The 20,866-nt window shown below is 55.8% G+C and overlaps 7 protein-coding genes and 1 non-coding gene across 8 annotated transcripts; 5 read left to right on the plus strand and 3 right to left on the minus strand.

Moving 5' to 3' along the window:
- Positions 1 to 1,166: 1,166 nt before the first annotated feature.
- Positions 1,167 to 2,058, plus strand: VDBG_01144 (predicted protein; the record flags this gene model as incomplete). The annotated part of the gene is made up of 2 exons (XM_003009415.1): positions 1,167 to 1,198; positions 1,272 to 2,058. 2 exons carry the CDS (start codon positions 1,167 to 1,169, stop codon positions 2,056 to 2,058), a joined length of 819 nt encoding a protein of 272 aa, XP_003009461.1.
- Positions 2,059 to 2,754: 696 nt separating this feature from the next.
- VDBG_01145 (MFS1 family protein) lies at positions 2,755 to 4,629 on the minus strand (the record flags this gene model as incomplete). Its single annotated transcript, XM_003009416.1, has 3 exons — positions 2,755 to 3,296; positions 3,374 to 4,019; positions 4,081 to 4,629. The coding sequence occupies 3 exons, from the start codon at positions 4,627 to 4,629 to the stop codon at positions 2,755 to 2,757; spliced, it is 1,737 nt and encodes a 578-aa protein (XP_003009462.1).
- A 4,021-nt stretch (positions 4,630 to 8,650) lies between these two features.
- VDBG_01146 (conserved hypothetical protein) lies at positions 8,651 to 10,016 on the plus strand (the record flags this gene model as incomplete). The annotated part of the gene is made up of 4 exons (XM_003009417.1): positions 8,651 to 8,803; positions 8,860 to 9,350; positions 9,412 to 9,476; positions 9,538 to 10,016. 4 exons carry the CDS (start codon positions 8,651 to 8,653, stop codon positions 10,014 to 10,016), a joined length of 1,188 nt encoding a protein of 395 aa, XP_003009463.1.
- A 1,918-nt stretch (positions 10,017 to 11,934) lies between these two features.
- Positions 11,935 to 12,441, plus strand: VDBG_01147 (conserved hypothetical protein; the record flags this gene model as incomplete). The annotated part of the gene is made up of 2 exons (XM_003009418.1): positions 11,935 to 12,058; positions 12,119 to 12,441. The coding sequence occupies 2 exons, from the start codon at positions 11,935 to 11,937 to the stop codon at positions 12,439 to 12,441; spliced, it is 447 nt and encodes a 148-aa protein (XP_003009464.1).
- A 3,003-nt stretch (positions 12,442 to 15,444) lies between these two features.
- VDBG_15021 lies at positions 15,445 to 15,525 on the minus strand. Its single transcript has one exon. It is a non-coding gene; the product is annotated as a tRNA-Thr (tRNA).
- A 598-nt stretch (positions 15,526 to 16,123) lies between these two features.
- On the plus strand, positions 16,124 to 17,033 carry VDBG_01148 (HD domain-containing protein; the record flags this gene model as incomplete). Its single annotated transcript, XM_003009419.1, has 3 exons — positions 16,124 to 16,193; positions 16,272 to 16,581; positions 16,631 to 17,033. 3 exons carry the CDS (start codon positions 16,124 to 16,126, stop codon positions 17,031 to 17,033), a joined length of 783 nt encoding a protein of 260 aa, XP_003009465.1.
- Positions 17,034 to 17,522: 489 nt separating this feature from the next.
- VDBG_01149 (predicted protein) lies at positions 17,523 to 18,418 on the minus strand (the record flags this gene model as incomplete). Its single annotated transcript, XM_003009420.1, has 4 exons — positions 17,523 to 17,577; positions 17,852 to 17,917; positions 18,156 to 18,171; positions 18,226 to 18,418. The coding sequence occupies 4 exons, from the start codon at positions 18,416 to 18,418 to the stop codon at positions 17,523 to 17,525; spliced, it is 330 nt and encodes a 109-aa protein (XP_003009466.1).
- Positions 18,419 to 19,471: 1,053 nt separating this feature from the next.
- VDBG_01150 (conserved hypothetical protein) lies at positions 19,472 to 20,784 on the plus strand (the record flags this gene model as incomplete). Its single annotated transcript, XM_003009421.1, has 3 exons — positions 19,472 to 19,623; positions 19,680 to 20,026; positions 20,084 to 20,784. The coding sequence occupies 3 exons, from the start codon at positions 19,523 to 19,525 to the stop codon at positions 20,782 to 20,784; spliced, it is 1,149 nt and encodes a 382-aa protein (XP_003009467.1).
- Between the last annotated feature and the right edge of the window lie 82 nt (positions 20,785 to 20,866).

Consider the following 20,866-nt stretch of genomic DNA (forward strand, 5'->3'; position numbering starts at 1 on the left):
CAGTATAATTCTCAAAGGCTTTAACGGCTCGCGCGCGCAACCTCTTCCCACTGAAGAAGCGGTTCCGAGCTGGCTTCTGGTCCTCCATCTATCGCACCCCCTCTCCTACTTCCCCTCCTCATTCTCCTCCACCTCCGGATATGCGGCGCGCCGTCTCCGGGCGGCGCCGGCGTGAGCCCGGCGGCGAGGTAGCGAGAGCGCGAGACGGTGACCTCCTTCCGGCCCCCTGGCATGACAATGATGATGGGGAGACACGAGTTGAAAATGCACATATCTTTGGTTGTGGTTTCTTGCACATATATAACTTTCTTGCACATGTACCTTCGCTTTAGGTTCGAGTATATACAGGTTGCCTACTACTTACTTGCTCACTGTGACTGTCTGCGCCTTGCTTGTGAATATGACTCTACAAGCCGGATTTCATACATCATTCTCTGACGATGATATCGACTAACTTGATATGAACAGGACTGCAGCGCAAAGGCATATCATTATACCAAGAACCAGTAATCACTGCTACAAGAACCTTACAACAATCAATAATTAGTCGTTTGTGAGCGTGGGGCTTGTTTGCAATACAAGTCCCCAGCAGTATAAATTTGCCTTCATGCAATGGACACCATCATTACAATGTCGAGCGCCTACCTTAGGCATAAGAAGCTAGTGATATTATAATTTCATTACTCTCAGTGGAATTTCATCTTTGAGGCCATTCATTTTTCTTGCATTATTGATACTTCCAATCGGTTCCTGGACATACACTCCAGCTATGTGATATGGATGACCACGTAGTTGATGTTGGAGTGTGCATTCCACCGATGCATTCACCAAGACCAACATGGTGTTTGTGAAATAGAGAGGGTCACCTTCCCTAATATCTGCCATGCATACATGGCAAGAGCCGTTGATGGGTATGTCTTATAGCAGGCTCATGCCTTGCCTCCTATTCAACTGCGTACTTGCCAGTTTCCACGCTAGTTCAAAATAGTCCATCAAAAGTCCATCGTGCTTCTGACCTCCTTTTCTATATTTACACACTATCAATACTGTGGAAAAGGCATCACAACATCACGATCTAAATTCAAAACCACGCCTCATTCTGCAAGTTCTCGAACGCATACACATAGACAAATAACCTCTCGGACGCACACGATCAGCCATTCACAATGGCGAATATTCACAAGCCAAACATGGGATCGTAGGTTCCGCGATGCCATGATTTCTCACATACAATGGAGAGGCCTTTGAAAAGCCATGCTGACGCCTGCCAGGGTCCTCAAATCTCCCATTGTTCTCTTCAAGATCGGTCTCGAGCACGAAGAGTTTCGAGTGCATGAATGCATTCTGCTCCCTCTCTCATCACAAATGCGTGAGAATATCACGGCAGGAGGCGAAGGTAACGTCGTAGATAAGTTCCTCTGGGAGGACGTGGAACCTACGACTTTCGCAGACCTCGTCGAGTTTGCCTACGGGACCGACTACACGACCGATATTTTCCCCGAACACGCCAACGACGGCAACGATGACGACATTTACAATCTAAAGGAGTGGATTGACAGTTGGACAGGCAAAAAGGGCGCAATCTACTATCACGGTCTTCGTTTCGTCGAGGGCCGCCACGACACACCTGACGGTTACTCTCCTGGTGATCAGGACGCTGAGCACAAGCCCATCAACAAGACGAAATGCTCGGTCACCATCTTCCGCCACATGAAGCTGTATACCCTAGCCAAGCGGTGCGAAATTCAGAGCCTCGAGGAAATCTGTCTCCACAAGTTGCGCAACTGCCTCATACGCCTGCCTTGGGAGTTCTATGACGAAGACTTTATCCTCAAGGCGACGCGGTACATCTGGGCGAACACGCCAGAGGGAGAGCGCAGCTTGCTTCGCAGAATTTGGATCGATTTCATTCTTTGTGATCTGGACTGCCTGATCGATGGCAGGCTCGAAGACCCGATTCGATGCATCAAGAACTTCGGCTCCGAGCTCCTGCTCGCTGTGCCCCACGGATACTGGCAAGAGCTGCAGAGCGTGCGAGAGCAGAGAGCTAAAAAGTAGACGGCCGAGTGCGGGGCACCTTGCATTCGGATGCCGGCCTGAAGTTGGGACGAGATGAAACCGATCTGGGGCGTTCGAGACATGGGACGACTGAACAGGGTTCATGACACCTTTATGGTGATCGCTATTTTCGGAGGGGATATGGACACGCCTGGTAAAAGTTTCTTTGCTTCACCTGTTTTCCGGGAACTTCCGAAGACGTCGCATCCTGTAAGTGATCACGATATGCGCTCGAAATATGGTCGGCTGCCCGTGACCTAGGCAGTCCTCCTGCACCTATTCCTGAGAGCAAGGACTTTATTCTGGCTGTGTTAGCTATGACTAATAGTTGCAAATGACACCCGCAATGCAAATCTAACAAAGGAGCACGATGAGTGGTGATGATAGAAGAAAAAAAGTCTCTGTAAAAGTGTGTCTCTGTAAAAGTGCGGTGGCAAAACTTAAATGTGCCTCACACGAAAAACACTCAATGGTGCTTGCGTGTAGTTAATCCTCATCAAAGAAGCTGCCGGCTCTCTTCAACATGCCCAGGTCGACCAGTCCCATTACTCGCCCATCCAACCGCCTGAGCCTCTCGTCCATGAACCACCAGACGGTGCCAACAAAAAGGGCAACAAAGATCTGGGAAACACCAATGCCAATGACGGACGATCGCAGGCCTGCGGGACCTTCGGGCCTCCACGGCGCTCGCGACCCCTAGTATGAAAAATGCTGCAAACAGGTTCTTCCAGCACACCAGCCCGGCGTCCATGTCGGCCACGTTACGCAAGCAAACGTGCAGTTCGAGCTCGTGTATTGCGCTGACCGGTAGATGACAGGTCGAGCGAGGGCGTTGAGCACGTAGACACCCACAGCCAGGAAGCCGGCGAGCACAGACAGCAGCTTGAACGAGAGGTTTCGGCTGCCGTGAATCTCGAGGCCGAATGACAGGATTCCGATGGCGGCGAGGACGGTGCCGACGCCAAGGGCCGCGACGAGGTTCAGCAGGGTAAAGTCCTTTCTGGCCTTGCGGCGCCAAAAAGCGAAGAGGGCGGCGGCCGAAACGCCGCAAAGGAAGGGCGCCAACAGGAGGAAACCGATCTGCGCCTCGTCAAGGATGGCGGCCGTGAGCGGCGAGACGACATGCGCGATAGCCCACAGAGCCGAGTACGGCAGGAAAGTGGCCAGCGCCAGCAGTGCAGTGGTCGGGGCGATGAGAGCGCGGGGTCCCTGCAGGAGGGTCCGGTTATCGACGAAGCCTCGGAAGGAGGAGATCGGCTTCATGGTGCGCAGATATTGCCTCGCCTCGTGCGTGTTAGGTACGTGGAGGTTGAACTTGCCGATCGAGCGGCGGGCCGTCGTCCAGGTCGGCGTGCGGGCGGAAGGGAGCGCGTTGCGATGAACCAGCGGTCGTACGCCGTTTCAGGCGCGGCGAAGGCGAGAAGCGGGATGGCGACGATGAAGAACAGGTTCAAAATTTCGAAATGAATTTCGAAGCGGCCCGCGTTGCGCATGGCGAGGCCGCTGAGCAGAGGAGGCCCCCAGGCTGTCGCGGCTTGCAAGATGTCGTAGGCGGCGAGGCGCGGGTTGCGCTGGTGCTCAAAATACGTGTCGTGGATCGAGCTGAGAATGAGCGTGTCGAAGGCGCCCCAGCCGATGCCCTGGAAGATGCGAGCGCCGAGAGCAGTGCCGAAGGTGGTTGAGCGCATGTTCCACAAGGAGCCGATGAAAAGAAATACCATGGAAAGGAGATAGACGGGACGTTTGCCCCAGATTTTGGAAGCGGTCACGCTGGCGAGACCTGTGATAGACGAAAAGATGAAGGGAAGGGCTGTTAAGGATGCAATGGCGGTATGCGAGACCTGGAACTGGATGGCAAGCTTGGCGGCGACGGGGATGAAGGCTGTCTTCATGGCGCTCACGAGGCACACTGTCACGAGCAGTGCGAAGAGATTGAGGTCCTTCTTCCACAGAGGCCAGTTCTGGACGATTGTCAGTCGAGAAGGCCTGCGAGAAATAAAACGAGTACAGGTAGTCCCTTACCAGAGGATCATCCTCATCATCGGACGGCTGAGGGCTAAGTTCTGTCGTGGCGTGTCTGCCCGAGCCATACTTGATTGTTCTTCCAGTCATCGTAGTTGAACGAGAAAACCTCCGCGTCGAACTTGTCATGGGCCGTACCGGACTCGCGACTGTCGTGTTGGAAGCTGTCTGTGGTCGCGAGATGGTCGGCATCGGGCGCGTCGGGTGCGATGTGAGTGCTGCTAGCTTGAGCGGCCGTAGTCCTGCTTTGATCTTTGATCCCGCCCCTTGTATCGAGGACATGGTTCCCGCGAGTGTGGAAGATGTGCCGGGTCTTGTCGAGCTGGTAGTTGGCCTTGACGACATTGTCGCACCCTGGAGCTTCGCTGTAGCATTCGCGATCGGTCTCGTCGCGGGCCCGGATCGAGTCGTCGAGCTCGTCGCTGGTCTGGGCGGATCTTTGGGCGGAACTGGTGGTGGTACGTCAAGCGACACTACTCTCGCCTTGTGTTGCGCTCCATGGCTCGTGGCGGGCTTCGCGATAGTGCTTATCCTCGTGGCCTTGTCCATTGCGCGAGGCTATCTTGCGCTGCTCAAAGAACTGTCGCGAAATGTGTGTCGTCGAATGCCTCGAGAATTAAGCTTGCACTGTACGATGAACGTTCATCCAAAGGTATTATCATCGAAGCTGAACCAGCAGCGTTTGCGCTTCAAGCGCGGGAGAACCGAAGCAAAACGTACACCAACACACCCGGCGTGTGGTGGTTGAAAGAATCGAAGATGGAAAAGGGAAGGGGAGGGGTTTCACGTTGCGTTACTTCGCCATGTGGGTGATAAAGTATAAACCCTAGGCCTACGACAGTAGGAAATTAGGAATTAGATGCAAGGGATCGACCTCAGGTGTGATGCGATCATGCTGCGTGAGGGTGTCGTGGCGCAACCCGGTTTCTCAAAGCGCGCTCGCATGAGGTGGGGGTGGAAGAAAGCTGAGAAGAACTGGCCTCAGAGACGAAAGGGCATGACAGATGGTGACTGCCCAGGTAGAATAGGGCATCCGAGAGTCATCGTGACGATCCGGGACGCGTCTGTGCCGTTCGCTCCTCACGTCAATCGCTTGACAAACGTGCTCAGGCCTGCATGACATGACGAGACTGGCTGGGTTTGCCTCGATATGCTGTCCATCTTTTCTGGTTGACGTCTGTACGACCAAACACCACAGGGGTTGCGGTTTTGTCGATCATGCTTGCTTGGCCGCCGGATGTCACCTTATGCCACGCGCTGCGCAGGCCTCGAACCCCTCCTCTGCTTGGTACCGCCTGATAGACGTCATGTCCGCGCCGACGCCGCAATGCACGTTGCAAAGGCCAGCCGTTCTCAGAGGCTGGGAGACGTGAGCATGGTGGGGCTGCACTCGCTGCTGAAGACTGAGCTTTGACGTTTTGGCCCAACTGAAGGGTTGCGATGACAGGGACTCTGAAACTCGTCTGGTGTTGGTGTTGAGAAGGGGGCGTGACTAGGAGTCAGAAGGCGTCAACGACAAGGGTTGGCGACAGCTAGGTGCTTAACCCGTATACCTCCAAGCGAGCATATCAGTAATTGCACACGAGAGAAAGCTGGCATGTATGCATAGAGAAGATTCTGCAAACCGAGATGAGAGTCGGTCGATCGATGGGAAGCTCAGGCCACACACTGCCATCCGAGACAGGATTGGGAGGAACAGCCAACTGGGCTGTCGCTTCGCACGAGACGGTACAGCTTCGGCGTAGGATGGTTCATGTGTGTTTGTCTTTGGATTGATCGTTTTGTTTCAATAGCGTAGCAGCGATCAGGCATCGTTGATGCAATATCATCCGTCTGCTATTAGCCACTTGGGAGCTTTGGAGGCCTGACCGTTCGGTCTGGCTTGACGAGGGTCTGAAGACCATTAAGAGTCGCCTCTTAAGCCAAATCTTCACACATACACACACGCAGTACCTCCGGTCGGAAGAGGGCCACAACGCCATCATCGGTCGTCGATCATTCTGGCCAGATTGACTTTGTCCTGGCAGCGTCAGTGGTCTCGACTCAATTGAGTCAGAGTGGTATCTAGAAATCTCCGATGTCACGTCACTCTGCTGCATCTCACTCTTCCCCCTGGAAGACGCAGAAATCGACTATACACCGTCAATTCTCCGCTCGAATTACCCGTTGACCAGTCAAGTCGTCAGGCGTGACATGTCCCAGTAGAGACCGAGATCGATCAATCTTTGCGCCACTGCCAGTGAGCGAACCGGTATGGGTGCGTGCATGACAGGCATTTCCTGAACGCTGTCTCGGCAGCCCACCTTCCGGCCACTGGCCTCCTCGAAACCCCAGTCTCCGGACCTGGCGCCTATTGCGGAAGTAGGACCGTCCGCATCGAGGTAGTGGAAGCGCCACACTGTGGTGCGTTCGTATGAAAGAACGTGGCGGTAACATGGCACATTGGCAATGATCTCGTTGATGAACTGGGAGCATCAAGGTGCAGCTTATCTGAATCTGGACTGAACTCAGGTAGACACTAGAAACGAGCTTGCGGCCTGACGTTGTTCCTGCGCCAACGCTTGTGCAGAACTATGTGGACGGCGGATTCGCTGGTCCATGCCCCAATGACAGACGATCTCAATAGCAGTGCGTCTAACGGCTTGGCAGTTTGCTGATCAGTCGTCGATTGTTTTCGTACCAGCGCGCTACAGACCGTAAGCCTGGCCAGTCATCAGATCACTGGCTGGCATTTCCCATGAGCCAAAGTCTCTCCCCTTTTCCTTTCTCCGGACTTGGGCAGACAAAGACACAATCATTGCTGCTAGTCTGCTGCTTGTTTGCTCCAGGGTCCAAATGGTGATGGGTAATTTTCTGCTTCACTCGGCAGTTGAAGCATAAGCCATCAAAACACATCATGGGAGCGGATCGGAATATCGTTGATAGTACATGCGATCGCTCTAAGACGGTCCTCGGAACCTAAGCGAAAGCGAACGCACTTCAATCGGCCCTCGTTCATTTTCTCTACCTACAAGTATGGCAGAATTCAATATCGTAAAATTTAGCGACTCTTTTCACGCCCTCAAGTTGGGTTCAAACAATCCCGACCATTTATTGTCGCCGTTTGGCCATGCAGACAAGAAAGACAAAGGGATGCGGTACGGCGCGACTGTGGACTCATGCAGCGATCATCAGCGATCTCGCGCGAAAATGACTACTGGAATAAGGGCAATGCAACCCCCCCTGTCTCGAGCTCACCAGCCATGGGCTCATCTTCACCGTCCACTTGCGTGAGACAAAACTTTGTCGTCCCAGCGAAAAAGCCACCTGAGATGGGCTCACTTGCACATGTCCATCTCTAGAACAGGCGGCGCGGTCCCTGGTTCTCGGGACCTGGGCCCCCGCCTGATTGGGTTTGATGATGACCCCAGCCACGGCTCATAGCAGATTGCCTCTCGTAGCCTCAGGACAGCGAGCTGAGGAACAGAGCCAGGTACGAGTAAAACTCTGAATTGTTCGACTCATTCGAGCAGCGAGGAAAGTAAGGAGATTCACATTGACCCCAAGACGGTACACACCCCGAAGCAAATTCTCAGGGCGGCGGCGATGAGATTTCGTCACCAGCATAGGTTGGCATTAAGTGGCAAACCCCACCAAAAGCGCCGACTTTGCACGAAGCAGCACGTACCTTTCATCGAAAGATGACAGGAGGTACCTGTGCGTACTAACGCAATGGCCGAACTCCCGGGTAGCCCGCATGACTCGGCACACAAGAAACGACCCGTCATATTGCGTTCGCATTGGCGGACACATGGTTAAGTGGGTACAGACTGGGTATAAGTGAAGACGGCCCTTTGGAGACCTCGGCAGTAACTGGGGTCCCGCGACTTAAGACATCAAAAGTGGTTCTGGCCTGCGAGTGAGGAACTCCAGAGTACTCCCAGCGCTCTCCCAAGGGCGCCGAGTCCTCCGACCAACTCGAAGCGGTGCCCCCTAGTGTGTGGCCCTCAGACAGACTACTCGGTCGCCTGTTCCTCGTGTAGACATTTTCCCGTACGCTACATGATTAGGGCGATGGGGCCTATGGGGCCTCAACAGACGCCGCTGACCGCGGCTTTTCCTAGACCGGCTGCTAGAACCTGCCTAGAGGGGATACCCTGCCTTCACTGCCCCTCTTTGACTTTCCCAACTCCCGTTGTCTGCAGGTCAAGACATGTCCTTGCGGCTGAGGCTAAGATCCCCAAATCCACGTGTGGCAGATGCCCGATAATTGCTGATCTAATGCTGTTCTGGGCTGGGTCAGGGCGAAATTGGCCCCCTTCCCTCCTCCGTCTCCCCGTGTAGTAGTGAATAGGGACGAAGTAGAACAGCGGGGACGACGACGCCACAGGGCTAGAACTGCCCAGCTAGGACGATCAGGGGAATCAGTCTTGTGGACCGAGGACCAGGACGAGTGAGGAACAATAAGACCCTGGCGACGCCAGGTTCCACGGCCTTGGGACTGGGTCCTCCGTGGCTTCTGTTATGAACCTTCCTCCTCGTCCAACGCGCCCGTCGACGTGCACCCATAGCACAGCACACTCCGAGAACCATGGCGGCTATTGAGAACCGCGGGCCTACCCTACAGGCCGTTGCTGTGTCTTTGCTCGTCGCGGCCATTGTTTCCATCTTGCTGCGCTGCTATGTTCGGATATTCTTGATCAAGAATTTCGGCGTCGATGATTACTTTATGGGGATCGCAATGGTAAACATGACTCTCTGCCATGGCACGGCTTTCCTTCCCATACTGATACAGAGCAGGTCTTTTTTACTCTCTTCGTGACATCCGTTTTAGTGGGCATCAAGTACGGCACCGGACGGCACCACTGGGATCTGGAAACGGCCGATGAACAGAAGGCCATGCAGGCTTGGTGGTTCTGCTATCTATGGTACTGCCTCAGCATGATCGCCTCCAAAATATCCATCGGCTACTTCCTCCTCCGCATCACCGTACGGAAACTCGACATCTGGATTATCTACAGTGTCATGGGCGTCACTGTCCTCACCGGCGCCGTCTTCTTCTTCGTCACTCTCTTTCAGTGCAACCCCGTGTCCTTCTTCTGGGACAAGAGCCCCGCCAACGGCACCTGCGTCAACATCGAAGTCATCATCGCCTTGACCTACCTCTACAGCGCCTGCAGCGTCATTTGCGACTTTACTTTTGCCATTCTTCCCGTCTTCCTCATCATGAGCCTCAGCATGGACCGCAAGACTCGTCTTGCTCTCGTTCCCATCGTCATGATGGCGTGTGTGTAAGTAGAAGCATGCTGTTAGTGACACAATGGTCGAGGGTCGGAAGCTGACAGCACACAGGGCGAGTTCCGCCGTCGTCGTGCGATTTGCATACGTCAAGGATTTCAAGAACCCCGACTTTCTCTGTATGTATTCTCTCTCTGCCTGCTCCTCAACTTGACACACAACAAGGACTGACATAAACAGACGCCACCGTCGACATTGCCATCTGGTCAACCACCGAATCAGGCCTCGCCATTATCGCCGGCAGCTTGGCCACGCTTCGCCCGCTGTTCCGTCTCGTCGCCCGCGCCATGGGCCTCTCTACGAACGACCCGTCCGGCTACCAGGTTTCGGGCCAACAGCGAATCCCCTCAGGCATGGGCTGGGCCAACCAAGCAGACGAGAGCCGAGACAGTCGCCGTGGCAAGGGCCCTTTCAGTCTGACGACATTTCTCAACGATGAAGCAGAGGCCAGGACTGGTGGCGCGAGTGGAGAGTCAGAAGATGCGCAACGCAAGAGGTCACTGGACCGCAAAAGGGGGTCGATCTGGAAGTCCAAGGGCGGCGATGCCGGCGACAGCGAGGAGGAGCTGACGTTCGACGGCTCGAAGAAGACGACAACCTGGACGGTCGAGACGAGGACAAAGGGGTCATCATTATCAGTGGAGGAGCGAAGCGTTTGATATTTTTCCTTTGCAGGCACACACGCGACGAACGTGTTGTAATATTTACTCGGGCCACATGAACAGTACACAGGCTGATATGCCACAACAAACAACGCACCCTAATGACATGGATTACCACCACCTACAAGCTCCCCTTCCCACTGCCAGCTCTGTGTTGAGGTCGAGGTCCTTCTGACACTGAAGCAAACTTCACCCAAACGCACTTCTCGTCTACTTCTCCGTCTGTGGATACTCGCACACAGTCGTGTGGCGGCAGATTCTAGGACACAAAGACTGAAAGCGTCGCCCCCCCCTGAAAGGCTATAGCCAGACGCACGATTCTGCTACACCGAGCGACATGGTTACCCATAGAGGTAGGTAAGGTGTAGGGCGCACAGCACCTGCATGCGACGATCGCTGGCATGCTTGAGTTTCCTAGCGGTGCAGATCAGCCCAGCCACTTGCGACATGCCTCGAGCCCGCAGTCAGCGGCCGCTCTGACCGCGGCCTAGATGCCTATAGTTCTCTGGCTATCACGTCCGGCCCCAGTGGCCATGTCGACGACATGCCGACATGTCTTGCCCTGAATGCGGGGATTTCAGCCTTGAGTGAGACAACAGGATCGAAAAAAGGCAATCCATCTAGTAGTGGCTATCTCACTGCCGGCGACGGGCTCGATAGCGCAGTGAAACGAGCGACTTGCATAGTACTTGACAGGGACGTGAAGCGGCGATCCCACTTTCCTCATGGCCGAAGACGATGTTTCACGACAAAGGCAAGGTGACATTGAGTGTTTGCCATTTCCCGCCCCGACCTTAACCTTCAGCCCCCGATCTGAGGGCTGTTCCTGGTCAGCGGCATGTCGACAACCTGGTATGTGCATGCTCCAAGTGGCAGAGACAGTCCGAATTCCGCCACGAAGTCCGTGATGGGCCAGAGGAGCGGTCTGCCAGGGGGCCTGTTGTCAGGGGTTGCCATCAGGGGATGTCGGCCAGGGATGGCTGATTTGGCGACCGACATAATATGAAAGAGGAGTGCCGATCAACGTGGCATATGCCTGTCAACAACTGGAGGATTGAATTTCGAGGACGTGCATCTGCCATCGTCCTTGTTGAGATGCCGATCTTCGACAGCGCTGCACATTTGCTAGCCAACTTTACATCCGGTTTCCCATCTTCAGAGTCTGCACTGATTTGTAGGCTCGAAACTCAGAATCATCATGGATGCGCCTACGGCGCTTGGGGAAATAATAGGAGCGGCGGCTGAGATTTAAATGGTCTGCTGGCAAGCCTTGCCTGAAGCCACATCAGACAGGGTTATTGTTCTTTCACGATCGCTTAACCATGCCGAAATGAATCGTAACGAGTCCAAACGCCTTGGTGGAAGCCAACCCTTACCCATGGCATGACTCAATAAAGATGCTGGCAAACAGACCTGGCCCAGGAAAGAGCTCGTGATCAACCTCTCTCGTAATAAAGGGGCGCCGCCTGTATTGCGATGATGTTTCCTCTGTTAGGCATTTTTGGCCAACACGGCAACGTAGAACCGTAGCTCCATCGCGCGTTTTCGCGCCACTTTGGAAGGAAACCTGAGATAAGCTATACAGACGAAAAAGCTCTGAGATGTGAGATGACCTTTTGAAAGCTAGGCATAGTTTCTGGTTACGTAGCCTGGCGCGAGGCCACGGGCTTTATGACCAAGAGATGTTGCTCAACAAGTTGCAACAAACACTGACTGTGTCTCCATCTGCTGTGGTACATATAGATGGATTATGTCAGCGGTACCCCACTCCAGACCCCTCCTGTAGGTCTGGTCAACCCATGGAAACTGAGGCAGCTGCGGACAGCTTCGCGAATACTTGCGACCACAACGCCGTCTCCCTCCCCCTCATCTAATGCCCCTCTCCTTTTTCAGATTGAGAGTATTCACGCGAAACATGTCCACCATATCTCTCGCCAACCTGCAGCGTATCTCTGCCAAAGACCTGTCCGAGATTCTGCTCGCACAGCAAGCCGCTGCTACGGACCCAACCGTCGCCGTTGTTGACGTTCGCGATGATGGTGAGCTATTGTGACAGTTCGCCTTCACGCATAAAACCTTACTGACGCTCCATCACGCAGACTACCTTGGTGGCCACATCAGGGGTGGTATCAACATGCCCTTCGCGACAATCGACGTTATGATGCCTACCCTCGTCCGACGTATGCAAGACAAGAAGACAGTCGTATTCCACTGCGCCCTCTCACAACAGCGCGGACCAAGCGCGGCACTCAAGTACCTCCGCGAACGCGATCAGATGCTGCGAAGAGAGAACCCTGCTGAGCTCGCGAATCAGACGGTTTACGTCCTCGATCTCGGCTTCAGCGGTTGGCATCAGACGTACGGCGAAGACGAACGTCTGACCGAGGGATACAGCAAGGAATTGTGGCAGAGTGGCTTCTAGGAGTATGACTGAGGAGACACGGAATGGCGCTTCGTTCATATTCAGTTGGCGTTCCATGACTGAAAAAGCCAACTTTGACTTTGGCGTGACTTGGTGGCTGGACGGTTCGCACACCTCTGTGGCTGTTGCTCGTAACTTTATCACAGACACAAAATCGACGACGATTTTTCCTCTCCGCCCACATTTCAGACCTGCACTTCGACTCGTCACGAAAACTCGGTTCGAGACAGTTCAGATTCGCCATCGCATCGAGCTGCGTTCCACGTCTGGGCAGCTTCACACGCCAAAGTCCGCTCGAGAGCCTTGAATCGCGCCGAGAGCCTCGTATAACACATCAATCTGCCATCAAATATCCCATGGAGGCACTTAAAAAGGTCCTGGACACGTTGTCCAGCCTTTTCCATCATTCTGGCAATACCAGCGCGAAGCTACCGGGCCAACAATCACAGCCCGAACGGGGGTACTACAACGGCCACCGCCTTCATCGCCACGGTCGTGCCAGGAGACGCGACCATACCCTCGGGGGCCATCCAGAGATAATCGTCCCCGTGGTCCTGGTTACAGGTGCCGTCGCAGGCTTCCTCTGCTGCTTTACGGCCCGCATCATTCTTGAGGACCAGATTGCCACGAACTTCGTGCTCCCACAGAACAACCATCTGCGCATCCTCAGCGGCCTCGTTATCCTCGTCTCCTGGGTACTCATTCGCCTTATCTTCTTGCTCCCGTTGGCCGTCGAGAATATCGTCCTGTTTGGAATCATCTGCTTCCCAAAGTACCGAAAAAGGCAGAGGCACCAGCTGTGTACTCCGTTTGCATGGATGGACCGCACTTGTCGGACCAAGGCAGCCATCAGTCTCGCCTGGATCTTTAGAGGCTTTAGGCGTGCTCCAAAGCCTGTCGTGCAGGAACCGCCTTTGCAGCCGCCTCAGATCTGTCCCGAGAGTCAGCTTCCCGAGGGTCACCCTCCCGCGAGTCACCTCCCCCCTCCCGCCTACGGGCTCCACGTCTCCGACTCGGTCATTTCCCCGCCCCCTCCAACATACAAGACCCGGGCTGGCAACGACGAGCAAATTTTGCCCATGTAGGCCCGGCACCAAGACGGCAGTAAGGACGAGGACACGACATTCAGTACGGATGCGGGCTGCAGTGGCGAAGGGAGGCATAAAGGAGCAGAGCGATCACTATGGCATACTGCTCATCAGTGGCTGGTTTGGAGGGCCCCAACTTCGAAGAATCTGGATGGGAGGAATGTGCCTCGCCGGCCTCAGATGACTCCTCCAGATAGTACAAATTTGCAGTCCGCAGGGTGTTTCACGCGAGAATACTCAGTCTATGTCAACATTGTCAGATGAAGGATGGTGATAGTACGAGTGCCGTAACATTATGGATAGCACGATGCGCGTTGAACATCCAGGCCCACATGCTGAAGAAGTGCCACTCAGGGCATAGCTGTCCGAAGAAATGACTTACTTACGCGGCAGTCAAAGCCGAACAGCCACAGCGATGATTGAGACCGCCATCATGACTAGATCCAAAGGTCGTCCGAGCCTGGCGGCAGCTGAACTCCCCGCCTCTTCGCACCCCACAACGGCATATATTTACCGCTCTGAACGCTCGTCCCAGAGATAGTACCGGGTTGGTCGTCGACAGACTGGAAGCGAGCCAAGAAGTAGAATTCCTTGCCTTCTGCGACGCGCATGCCGCCATCCGTCCCTTGCTGCAACGCCGTGGCGGCTTCGGTAGCATTCCACTCGTATTGTCCATGCCCGGTCTGCAGACTGATGTTCGCCCTGATCACGTCGCCGTGCTTGTCTCCGTCGTCTGCAAGTTCTACCCTTCAGGAGAGCTCGAGATGTCGATATGCTGAGGTGTGATCCGTCCCATCATGCTGCCATGTCACCGTGGTTGGGGCTGAGAGGTTGAGCGGCTGATTGGCATCTGGCCCGGTAAACTCAAATGCCGTTGCGATAGAAAAGATCGCAGCAAAAGCTAAGGGCCGGGCTTGCGCGGGAATACGCATGGTTGATCCGAGTCTCGACGTTAGTCGCCCATATCAGGAGTTCAACGGTTGTTCGATCGTAGGCTTACAAGGTAGGACCACGAATCCGCGATGCGTAGTCAAGAGAGCTTGATTCATAAAGGGGCTCTTTCCCTTTGTTCCTCGCCAATGATCGAACATCTATGTTACGCTGGGGAGAGACTGTAACTTGTATGTTTATTCCGCGCGTCAGATTTAGCATCAGGGTCACAACGAGGATGCCTCCTCTTACGGCACGGCGAGGTCCATAATCGGGGGACCCTGGAGGCAGCCTCGAAGAAAAAGTGAGCCCAAAGAGCCAGGGGGAGGCCCCAGTTCGTGGGGTCAGCTGGTCATTATTGATTAGCAGATTGACAACAAGAGGAAGGCATGACCAGACCATGTCACGATGAATCCACGAGTACAGGCGTGTAAGGCCAAGACGATGCCCTGCCGTCGTGCACCAACAGGTGGGGTCTTGGGCAGCATCAATGCGTGCCGAAGACCTCGCACATGGTGTCTTAGCGATTGTTAAGAGACCTCGCCAGGCTCGAACCAATGTTGCGTGGCCAAGGAGACATGGTGATGTCTGCAAAATAGTCTACCAGGCTGGAGGACGGTAGAACTCATCATGTTTGTTCTGTCATGGTAATAAAGACCTATTGTGTGACCGGACATCGCCGGCCTTGGACGCTGCTTTCGCTTCGGAGCCAGCATGCACTGCGCTGCACACCGCTGCAAAGCAGATGGGACCCGAAGATACCTATCCCTTAGGTCCTGGGGCTGCATATTTTGTGTCTGTAGTGGTCCATGTAGTCTTTCGCATCGTCATGGGCCAAGGGCTTAAATCGACTATGGAGTCAAGGCGATGACGGCTCTGAACAAGAAGATTTAATTAACCAGAATCGTACGACCAGACAGAGGCGCGAAAGTGGGTGAGAGGGAGGAAAGGCAAAAAAGAACTGGCGCATTGCAGATTGACTGAATGCCGCTACACGGGATCGAACCGTGGACCTTTCCATATCGCAGAATACGAGTGGAACGCTCTACCACTGAGCTATACCGGCTCTTGTGATGGTAGGATGGTATGTGTCACAAATCATAACGCACGGATGCAGCCAGCCCAGCTCATGATCTCTATACTCCTCACCCAACAAAGCAAGACATTATTTAGGATCCAGATGGAATACCTTTGACCCAAACAATCCTGCAACATAGCGAAGGCTATCTCTTCTCATTTGAGACCATAGTCCATCAAAATCTATACGTTTTTCGTAGTGCCGTCGTGCAGTCCCAGATTCCCTCCCTACGTGGTGTGCAATCGCTTGATGGGATTCTGGAGTGGGCTTCAGCATGACTCGGCACGTTCCTGGCCCAAGAAAGGGACCTGACCTAGCTCGCCAGAAGCGGTGACGCAGACGGCGCTAGAGGGGTTGGTGGGGGGCGCCGACGCCCGGATCTCGACACTCAGCTCTCCTCTGCTATGGCTGTTTGTTGACAAACTTGACCGCATCTGATAAGAACAAAATCACATCATCATCAATTGCTTCGTGGTCGCTAGAGAATTGTACACGGCATTTGATACTCTTCTCTCTACGGCTCTGCTCGCCATATCAACCTTGAGACTTCCTGTTTCTACCCCACCACCCACCTCCAACCACCATCATGTCGCCCAGCGCAACATCAGATGCCATCGCCGCCGCGAAGCCGAAGAACGGCACAGTCGACATTGCCAGTGCGTCACCACATCCTCCTCTCTTTTCCCCGTCCCCGTCTCCTCGTCTGCTGACACAGCCCCCCCTTCCTCCTCCAGACCTCGGCCACGTCGAGACCCCCAAGGTCCAAGGCCCCTGGACCGTCTCCAAGGCCCTCGCCGCCTCGGCCGCCACGACAGCCCCCTCCCCGACAGGCACCGCATCGCCGCTGCCGTTCTTCCACCTGCTCGAGCGCCTAAAGACGACCAAGCGCGAGGGTTGGCGCCGCTTCGGCATCGCCCGCGGCGAGTCCATCGCCGACCACATGTACCGCATGTCCCTGATCACGCTGCTCGCGCCGCCGGCCCTGGCGCCGCGCCTTGACCTCGCGCGCTGCATGAAGATGGCCCTCATCCACGACATGGCCGAGTCGCTCGTCGGCGACATCACGCCCGTCGACGGCGTCCCCAAGCCTTAGAAGAACAGGCGCGAGGCCGACACGATGGACCACATCACCGACGGCCTCCTCGGCGGCGTCTACGGCGGCCTGCCCGGCCGCGAGATCCGCGCCATCTGGCAGGAGTACGAGGACGCCCAGACCATCGACAGCCTGTTCGTGCACGACGTCGACAAGATGGAGCTGCTGCTGCAGATGGTCGAGTACGAAGGCCGGCGGCGAGGGCCGCGTCGACCTTGGCGAGTTCGCCTACGTCGCCACAAAGTTTGCGCTGCCCGAGACGAGAGAGTGGGCCGACGCCATCCTTAAGGAGAGGGAGGAATTCTGGGGCTCTGTCGATCACGTGCACGGCGAGGCCGGCGTCGAGGGGGGTGTCGGCGAGGACAGGGCGCAGCAGCAGGACCACTACTACGAGAAGAAGTGAGCGGGCGGCAGGGCTATGCTTTGCGTCCTTTTCAGAGTCATGGGTCGATAGGCGATATGCGGCGTTCTTTCTTGGGAGGGCATACAGCGGGCGGGACTGGTACACATTAGACACACACGCGTGTTGTGATAAAGTAGGGGCGTTGGAGGACGTGGGTTGTAGAATCCATGCTCAGCCAGGACGGGAATGATGAACGGTTTCTTTTCCATGATCTTCACCCTTCTCTCCTGTTGTATTGCATGACTGCTGCAGCCGGCCAGTCTGGAACTCTGTGCCACTGGTCCCCGCCCTCTGCGCGATGACAACGTTGGCACCCGAGCTCACAACATCCCATGCCCCCGGAGGCTGGTCGCTTACAACCGGACCAGACAACAACCCCAGAACGACACGGAAAAATCGGTTCAGGACATCCGGGTCCCCACAGGCTGACCGGTCCCCCACGCTCTCGCCGACAACATCTTCGTTCGAATAAGCTTAACCACAAGGTATTCAGGTCTCATGAGCAAGTGTTCCCTGCAGCCAATGGAGAGCACTACGCCTTGCCCTGCGTTTTAGTAGCTTCAATAGTTCAGCCTTCAATGTAGATCGCCGGTCCACCCATGGCCTGGTCCCCTCCTTAGCCAGGTCAAGCGACGCAGGGCTACGATGTTGACGATCCCCCCCCCCCCCCGCAGTGTAATAAGCATAATAGTCTGTCTTCCCTGGCCGCATCTCGGGTCTGTGATGCGGGCGGCGTCGAACGTGAGAACCCTGATGGTTTGAATGCGGGTTCTGTCAGCCAACTGCATGTACGTACAGGCGCAGGCTACTACACGTACGTGCAATACGGGCTATGCACAGTGAAGAGGAACAAAGTGGGCGAAATTTTCTGATTGAAGTATGTACTGTATGGGCAGTATAGTCCGCAGCGAAACAACGAAGCAGCCCGTGTTGAACGCATGCTCTGTGATCACAACTTCATGCCACCGCCAATCAACCGCCAATGAAACGAGTGTCTCTCCTCCATTCTGAGCCTTGGGCATCCAAGCATCCAACGTGACCTCACGGACTGGTCGTTGTTAGCCGTCATACAAGCCTCTCGAGAAGTTGCCAGTTATTCCCCACGGAACAGCCGAAACTTACATCAAAATCGGGAAGTCTCAGTGGGAATCGCAGTGGTACTGAACGAGGCCAGCACCACATTCGGTCTCACCGTGCGAGTGGCAGTTAGAGCTGTTGGGCGTCACGCCCGTCCTGCAGCAGAACTCGCAGTTTCCAATGGGGGAGCAGTTGCTGGGAGGCACGCAGACACGGCGCTCGAGGTGGTTCTCCTCGAGGGGAGAAGGGAGGGCCGTCGCCTGAAGGGCCAGAGGGAGGAGAGCGAGGAGGACCTTGACGGAGACCATTTTGGCTGATGTTGTTGATTAGGACTTGTGAGGCTGTTGAGTACTAGATGATGAGCTGATGATGATGAAAATATCGACTTCTTCCAAGGCAAACGGCCCTCTACTTATACTTCTTCGACATCGCCTACCACGTTCTCCTTTTCGTCTCTGCCGCCGATCGCGAGACGCCGGCGTTGCAAAGTTCGTCGTTGTCGTCTCACTACTGCAACCTGTCTGCCAGTATGATTGGATTCATCTTCAGGGTCCCTCCCATAGCATACGGCCGCGCCTCATGAGGAAGGCCAGTCGAGGGAGGCTATTCCCAAGGGAGGGCCCCGGACCGCTGCGCTTCATGCCGGCTATTGCTGGTACATGAGGCACTCAATTCCATCCCGCCGTCTGTTTGTCCTCAGTTGCTCGTCCGATAGTATTGCGAGCGAGATCCATGTAGACTGCTGACTGGCCTTGCGGGCAAAAAACCGCAAATCAACCTTGAGAGGTTGTCGCCGCCGCCTCTGGACACAAATCCCGCGCAGGGTCCCCTGCAGCTCAAGCCCATGTGAGCTTGAAGTCTTGGCGTGGGATTCATCCGCGAGAAAAGATCCCTCACCCAAACCTGTAGACATCCGACGAACAAGCAACGGAGGCCAAGATCCTGGACGTTGCCACCGACCGACAGGCGACAGATAGAAAGAGAACCGGCATTGGTCCGTTGTGCTTGGGGGCGCGGCCGACAAGAGGATCGTGCCGGGCCATAGGGGTTCTCAATATTGATGTTCACCATGCAGGTTCTTGCCAACCACCACAGCCTCGGCTGCGAGCCCTGTGACGGCCCAGGTGAGAGGCGCCATGCTAGACAAATGCAGAAGGAGGGCTTTGTCTGTCGAGAGGAGAAACTGGGAGTAGCTGGCCTGGGATCGCCAACATTCGGAGAAGGGCGCGTTTGCCCATGCTTCCAAGCTCCCACGCTTCCTTGTCCTCATGCCCGCGGTAGCAGGGAGCCTGCTTAGGCGAGGATGTATAAGAGCCTCCTGTTCGCCGCGCAGGAGATGCTTGAAGCTTTCCGTCACTCGTTAGCCTCATCTTGAGACACAAGCTTACACAGCGAGATCAGAGGACCCAACAATGGCACGCTCTTGGACAGCCCCTCTTCTCCTGGCCGGTCTGGCCGTGGCACTACCGCAAGGCACTCCCGTCGTTCCGTCACCCTCCGGTCAGGACTGCACGTAAGCTTAAATCAGCCCTATGAATGTGTGCACGACTCGCTGACAACATTTACTAGCTGGCACGAGGACCACTGGGACTGCTCGGCCCCATGCGAGACGGTGACTACCACACGGCTCGCTATTGACGCGACCGTCACTGACTGGGACGCCTTCCGGTCGTCCATGGACGCTGAGCACTCGACTTCTGATGTCCCTTTCACTGGAAGCAGCGTGTTCGTGCATACCTCGCTGTACACCTACCCTGGTGGCAGCTTCACTGGGTATCAGCTGTACGACTCGCATGCCTTAACGCGTGCCGGCTTTAGCATTACCACTGAGCTGGTGGCTGAGACCAGCTGCCCGACGACCTTCACTCTGCCGCCGTCGCCCACTGGTGCCAATTGCAGCCCTCACCAAGACCATTGTAAGCAGATCGACTCGAGCCGGTGCACAAGGGTGAAAGAGCTAACAGTAATGCAAGGGCACTGCGATCCGACCTCTACTGCGGCACCCACAACCACGGCACCGCCCGTCGACGACACAGAGTGCACTCCTCACGACGACCACTGGCACTGCCCGCCAGGCGTTGAGGAGCCCCCCTTCCCACCCGGGGGAGAGCCTCCTGTCGCTTCGCCTTCGACGACGCCCCCTGTGGAGGAGGAAGACGATTGCACGCCGCACGGAGATCACTGGCACTGCCCGCCAGGCGTCGAGGAACCCCCTTTCCCGCCTGGAGGTCAGCCTACCACCACTCGTCCTACGACTACCCCAACCACGCCTCCATCGCCCCCCGATGATGATGAGGAATGCACGCCCCACGACGACCACTGGCATTGCCCCCCTGGTGTGGAGGAACCCCCCTTCCCTCCTGGAGGTGAGCCTGGCCCTCCCACCACTCCCCCTCCGTCGGGCGGCGGCGGTGATGGCGGCGAGGAAGAATGCACTCCTCATGGTGACCACTGGCACTGTCCTCCTGGCGTCGAAGAACCTGCTTTGCCTCCTGGCGGCTCGCCCTCTGACCCTACGACCCCTCCTCCGGCCGGCGGCGACGATGGCGGCGATAGCGGGGAGTGCACCGCCCACGACGATCACTGGCACTGCCCTCCTGGTGTCGAGGAGCCTGCTTTCCCCCCCGGCGGCGAGCCGTCCCGATCCCACTACACCTCCCCCGGCCGGTGGTGAGGGAGAGTGCACCGCCCACGACGACCACTGGCACTGCCCCCCCGGAGTCGAGGAGCCTGCTTTCCCCCCCGGCGGCGAGCCG

Source organism: Verticillium alfalfae, genomic scaffold (genome assembly GCF_000150825.1).
Source record: "Verticillium alfalfae VaMs.102 supercont1.1 genomic scaffold, whole genome shotgun sequence".
Classification (NCBI taxonomy): domain Eukaryota; kingdom Fungi; phylum Ascomycota; class Sordariomycetes; order Glomerellales; family Plectosphaerellaceae; genus Verticillium; species Verticillium alfalfae.